The 6388-nt window shown below is 41.9% G+C and overlaps 1 protein-coding gene across 1 annotated transcript; it reads right to left on the minus strand.

Moving 5' to 3' along the window:
• Nucleotides 1–1051: 1051 nt before the first annotated feature.
• Nucleotides 1052–3544, minus strand: Gpr75 (G protein-coupled receptor 75). The gene is made up of 2 exons (XM_010615832.3): nt 3529–3544; nt 1052–3248 (listed from the first exon to the last, which is right to left on the minus strand). The coding sequence occupies exon 2, from the start codon at nt 3130–3132 to the stop codon at nt 1510–1512; it is 1623 nt and encodes a 540-aa protein (XP_010614134.1). The 5' UTR covers nt 3133–3248; nt 3529–3544; the 3' UTR covers nt 1052–1509.
• Between the last annotated feature and the right edge of the window lie 2844 nt (nt 3545–6388).

Below are 6388 nucleotides of genomic sequence, written 5' to 3' on the forward strand. Positions count from 1 at the left end.
ATTCACTCATAACAAACAAAAACAACTTTTTTTTTCTTTCTTTCCTTTCTGAGACCAGGGATCAAACTCAGGACCTTCAGCTCATGAAGCAGGCACAGCACCCCTGAGCTAAATCCCCAGCTCAACATCTTCCTTTTTTTTTTTTTTTGGTACTGGGGATCGAACTTGGTTCCTTGCACTTGTGAAGGCAGGCAGCAGAACCACTGAGCTAAATCCCCCACCCAACATCTTCCTTTTAATAAAATAATTACACAGCTACTTAACTGACACAAAATAAAAATATCTATAATAAGAAATGGCAGAGCTGGGGATGTAGCTCAGTTATAGAACACTTACCCAGCATGCATAAGGCCCTGGATTTGATCCTCAGTACTACAAAAAGAAAGGAAAGAAAAGGTGGGTACACAATTGCACTATACTCCTATATCCTTCATTGCAAATCTTATAAAAGGAAAATACCTACTGTCTGTGAGTATTTTGGATAAGGATAGAAGTATAGGAAATATATTTCTGGTTTTCTGATTAACAATATGTTATTTGTTCTAATCAGTCTCCTATGAAAAAGTGTATTATTCTTTATTTCAGCACTTCAAGTAATCAAATTTTATATTTTTATAAAAATAACACCCCAGCAAAAATCATGCTTTAAAAAAATTTTTTTTAAAACCTGGCCATAAGACACACATGTGTAAATACTGAATAGTTTCTCTTGTGTGAAAAACTAAAAGTGTAAATAAGATCCAAATTGTACATCTGACAATGTGAAATAGGAAGAAAGGGGCTAAAGGGGTAGGGGAAGTGGAAAGGGTAGGTGAAAGGAAAGAAGGGAAAAGAAAAAATATGAGAAAAGGAAAAAATGGAAACAAAGTCTTTGTAAATAGGGGAAATGGGAGGGCGTAAAGGGAGGGCAGGGATATGGGGAAAAATGAGAACCAAGATCTGTCATGTAAAGGTACAAGATCCCAATGATGAATGTAACTGTACTGTACACTTAAAAAGTAAAGTACCAATAAACTCAATGAAAAAATAAATAAAAAAAAAATTAAAACCTGGCCAGAGCTGAGGGGTAGCTCAGTGGTACAGTGCAAGGCTCAAGGTTCAATCCCAAGCACCAAACAAAACCAGCCAAACCATACAGAAAAACTCCCCAACATAAAAATCCAGCCAATATGTACTTTGAAGACCCATAACACTGATTCAAAGGATTGCAATCAATTGATTTTCTAATTTGACATAGTATCCTCATTCCTAGCAGCTCTTTAAAGGTTCAATATAAAAGTTTGGGGGATAGGTCAGGGTGAAAACTTAAATAAACATTTACACTAAATCTTAAAATGTCAAGAAATTATAGAGCAAATCAAGACACCAATATTTTAGACAAAAGAAAACCTTGATCTGCCAAATCTTTAGCTGAATTTTAAGCTGTGATCTGACCTCAAAAGCTTTCTAAAACTCAATCAGTATTAGAAACAAAAACTATTTATGCAAGACTCTCCAGCTTCCATAACTTTAGACAGATGGGACTGGAATCTGCTTGGCCGAAGTGCTATCATACTCTTGCATTAGATCATTGGTAGTGTGATAATGCATGGCGATGTACGAATTGGCAAATGCAAAAGAGTTGACTGGCTGTAAGTTTTGTGGGCTGCTCTCCTCCTGGGAAGGGCTGCTGTTATAGATGCTGTAGTATGGTTCGATCCGAGTATTAATGGGAGTTGAGCTGCTCTGACCACAGTGTTGATGTCCAGCTGAGATCTTGGGACTTACCACACTTTCCTTTGAATGACTTGGGCCACAAGCTTGGTCTACAAATTTTTTCTGTGGCTTTGGAGACAACATGTAGGCAGAATTTGTTTCATGATGGGATGATTTGTTCCTGTTGATTTCAAGGTTGCCTTTACCCATGGCTCGTAGTCGAGTCTTCTGTTTGCAGCAGAAAAGAGCCAAGCCAATGTACTGCAAGCACCAGAGTACTTTCCTTCTCAGCCCTGCACTGTTCCGAGAATATATAAAAGGATTTAATCCTGACTTTAAAAACATAAGGGTAAATCCAAACAGTTCAAATTGGTAGAGGATGAAACTCCCATTGTTGGACAGAACCACCTGCACCAAGGCAATCCCCAGCGGAAGACAGCACACCAGGACTGACAGCACAATGATCACACAGGTGACCACGGCTTTAGAATCCTTGGCAGTGGAGAGGTTGATGGCTGAGACCAGCTGCAGTCGGCTGGCGGCAGGGGTTGGCAGCTGCTTGGGACTCCTGGTGTATCCGTGGGTCTGAACATGCTGCAGTTTGTTGTAAGTTTGATTCCTGTATAGGGCTGGCATGGTACACTGGATGGGATCTCCACCCACCTTCACAGAGGCCCCCACAAAAGGCTGTGGTCTGGAAGCATCCATGGTGATGACAGGGGGACACTTTCTAACTTGTGCATTCTTCCGCAGGGTCTGAGCAATCATAATGTAAGACACAGACACCACAGCAACACAGATGGTGAAGTCAACCACATAGAGTGACAGGATTGCTTTCCCTTCTCTTGCCATCAGACTGGACATGGGCAAGCAGAGATGGGACTTACTAGTTTTCAGGGTAGCCAAGGTGGCAAGGGTGAAACTGGTGGCCCAGAGCAGCAGAGTGAGGAGCAAGGTGCAGGGAAAGGAAGCTGTGCGGTTAGGCTGTCTCCCTAACACCATCCGGAGCCGGTGCAGGGCGATCACTGCCACCGTCTTGAGGGACATGATGATGAAGCCTGAGCTGGTGAGGTGGAAGGTGAAACAGAAAGCATCTGGGATGCCCCTGGCTGAGCGGACAAACAACACGAAGGTGAACATGGGTGCTGTCACCCCACAAATGAAGAGGTCACAGAAGGACAGGTTCAGGATCAGGAAGTCAAAGTTGGTTCTGAATTTTCTGAAAGCTGGATCAAAGAAGGACAAGAAGACAATGAAGTTGCCATAAGAGCCCAGGCAGAAGATGACGGCGAGCAGGAAAGTACAGGTTCCTAAGGTGGCCATGTGGATGAGGTCCTGGAGCTCCTCCTGGACAGCTGTGCTATTACCTCCCTGGGAGTGAGGTGCCTGTGAGGAGGTGGCATTGGGAGCATCCCGAAGAGGGTCTGTTGAGTTCATCTTCAGAGAAAAATGTTTCTTCTTGCTGTTCTCCAAAAACACCCAGTGGGAAAGGAATCAGTGCCTCAACTCACAGATGAGCGACACGTGACGAGAGAGGCCCAAGGCAAACAAGCCTGCACACAGAAATGCACACCCAGCAACAGAAAGGGATTAATGTCAAAACACATAGGGATAAATATAGCGAGCTCATTATTATTATTTTTTTACAAAAGCATTAGAATTTTTCAGCTATGTCTGGGTGTATGAAAAGCATCCCTTCACAAAGTTTAATACAAGAAATACATACAAACACTTCACAATCTGTTCGTCCAACTAATTTTTAGTCTTATGACAAAATGGTTTCAAACAAGTTTATGTTATCATCTGAAAAGTCATATTTAAAAGTTTAAATACCTCCAGGAGGGCAGAGTTCTGGGCTCCACCCCTGGAGATTCTGATTGAGGGTGTGCAGATATTTCTTTTAGACACACTTCCGTGACAAGCACTGGGAATCAGAGATCACAATCTAGTTGGAGGAAATGAACCTGTGTATTTGCAGTCTAATGTAGCTGTTAGGTGCTATGAAAGTCGGAAGAGGTAAGCCAGATCCATTTAGGGAGGAGCTGGGAGAGGAGCTAGCTGGGTGACTGGGGAGGGGAAGGTGAAGGATGGATCAGCTGGGAGGAGGAAGGAGTTCTCTTCCACAGAGGCATTGAGGCAAAAAGCAGCAGGTGGATCTGTATAAGCAGTTGGGTATTGTTGATTCAAATGAGGCCCTTCATATGATGTCTATAAATCACCAAGATCTCTATCTCTTTCCCTGGTATCTTAGTTATTTTTCTGGTTGCTCAGGCAAAATACCAGATACTCAAAGGAGGAAAGGTTTATTTTTGCTCACAGTTTGTAGAGGTTTCAGTTCATAGTTGACCAGCTCCAAGGCAGGGTGGCATGGCAGAGGGGCATCACAGAGGAGAAAAAGTTCATGGCAGGCAGAAGGCAGCAAAAGAAGGAAGCAACGAGTACTCCTTTCTTTCCCATATATTCTTTTTTTTTTTTTTTTTTTTTTTTTTTTTTTTTGGTACCAGGGATCAAACTCGGGTCTTTGCACTTGTGAGGCAGACAGTAGAACCACGGAGCCAAATCCCCAGCCTTTCCCTTATATTCTATCTAGGCTACACGCCCTTAGGGTAGGTAACCCAGGGTGGATCTTCCCATTATCTACACCCAAAACTATGTCAAACCAATCCGTGGACTAATTTAGTTATCATACACCCTTGCTGGGGCTTTAGCTCAGTGACACCACACCTTCCTCACAAGTGCAAGGTCCTGAGTTCAATCCCTGGTACCAAGAAAAAAAAAGAAGAGGGAATATAGTTATCACACACCCTTGATCCCTGCATCACACACTTAATCCCAGCATCAAATGATCTAGATACACCACCTCTGTAAAGCCCCACCTGTGAATGCATGAGGAACATCTAGACACAGGCCATAACACCTATGAAAAAATTTTACTTCTTAGTAATTCTTTCTTTTCCCAACTTGAGATTTCTTGGCTAACTGTGTATCTCTCTTTGGAAGGAAATTGTAGGACTGTATTTGTGAAGGTAAAAATCAAAGTAATAAAGAGTGTTTGGAATTGCTTTCAAATTCACAAGGTGCAAAGAAGAAGGGACTAAGAGTGTAGCTCTGTGGTAGAGGGTTGCCTAGTGTGCCTGTGCCCCTGGGAAAGTGGGATTGGGGAAAGGATACACAACAAGGAAAGAACCACTCTGTAAACACTAAAGTAAGTAAATGTGAGCTTCCATTATTGCAACAGGAATATCTGCGTGAGGAAACAAGAGGCACATACTTATTCCTGCATTCATTCCTTCAAGCTACCTTAGTTATATGCACACCACAGGCCAGTACTGTGCTATATGCTCAAAGTACAAAGGTGGTTAAGAAACAACCTCTACTTTAAAAGAACAAACTTTCTGCTCTGCCTTGTTTTTCTTAACCCCCTTTTCGTGTATTATGCAGCAAAATTTAATTTACACTCACAACAATCTTCTACCCTGTCCCAAATCCCAAAGACCTGTGTGGCTTGCTGTCCATCCTGCTCCTTTAAAAATGCTTCCAGCTGGAAGACCAGTTTATTCAGTACAGTGCTCTTGACAACTGAGAAGCATTTGCTTTAATTCAACATTTTAGGAGCAACCCATGGCACTGGGGAGGCCAGGGCTAATGTTCAGAATATTTAACCACTATCTCAAGCCAGATCCCACAAGCCCGTGGCGGTCACCCTTTAGTTGCTGGATCAAGGGAGTACAGAATAGGCCAAGTCAGTAAAGGGTTCCAGGGATTCCAGGTAATAGTTGTGAGTGGACTATCTGGAATGTAAGTCTCTTGGCAATTAACAACTGGCATGGCCATGTCAGTGGGTGTCAGACAAGTACCAGTCCTGAGAAAGAGAGATCCATACAGCTAACTGGTGTCTTTCATTAAGGAAGAGGGTAGCCTCCGCTACAGTTTGAATGGTCACACAGCACAGATGATTACAACATAATGAATTTCTCCATTGGAAAGTGAGACTATTTTGCACTTTCCTCTAAAAATGTTCTGTGGGGATGGGATTTAGCTCAGCGGCATTGCGCCTGCCTCGTAAGCACAAGGTCCTGAGTTCAATCCCCAGTATCAAAAATAAAAATAAAATAAAAATGTTCTATGAGAGAGAAAAATATAAATATTGAACTTCTGTGTCTTGGCGATTAGAATAATAATGAGTAGCTCTTAATGATTTCCAAATAAAGATTGCATTCTTATTTCTGAGCCCTTTTGATATCTTTGTAATGAAAAAGAAAACTTTTTACTGTTTATAAAAAATGTTAACTGGAGGATTGGGGTTAATTTATGAAAAGTAAAAGTAAAATCTCATTTGAGGAGACAGGAAAAGAAGAGATATTTGTGCCTTATAGCAACCCCTTTGCCCTCTAAGCAAGTATTTTCCCAGGAAGCAAAAAAGAACAAAGAGGAAATTGGTCTAGCAAAATCAAGAGGATGAGAAACCTGGAATCAGAACATTAAGAAAATAAAGAGTGGAGAAACAGTGAAAAAGTAGAATGATGGAAATTAGGAAGATTCAAGGCCTAGGGATAATTGGAAAGGAGCTGTTCAGGGGATAATGAAATGAGGCACTGCGCTGGGAATTTAGTCAGTGGCAGTCCGCTTGCCTCACAAGTGCAAGGTCCTGAATTCGATCCCAGGTACAAAAAAAAAAAAAAAGGCACAAACA

Source organism: Fukomys damarensis, unplaced genomic scaffold, assembly GCF_012274545.1.
Source record: "Fukomys damarensis isolate Sample0158 unplaced genomic scaffold, DMR_v1.0_HiC HiC_scaffold_2, whole genome shotgun sequence".
NCBI lineage: Eukaryota > Metazoa > Chordata > Mammalia > Rodentia > Bathyergidae > Fukomys > Fukomys damarensis.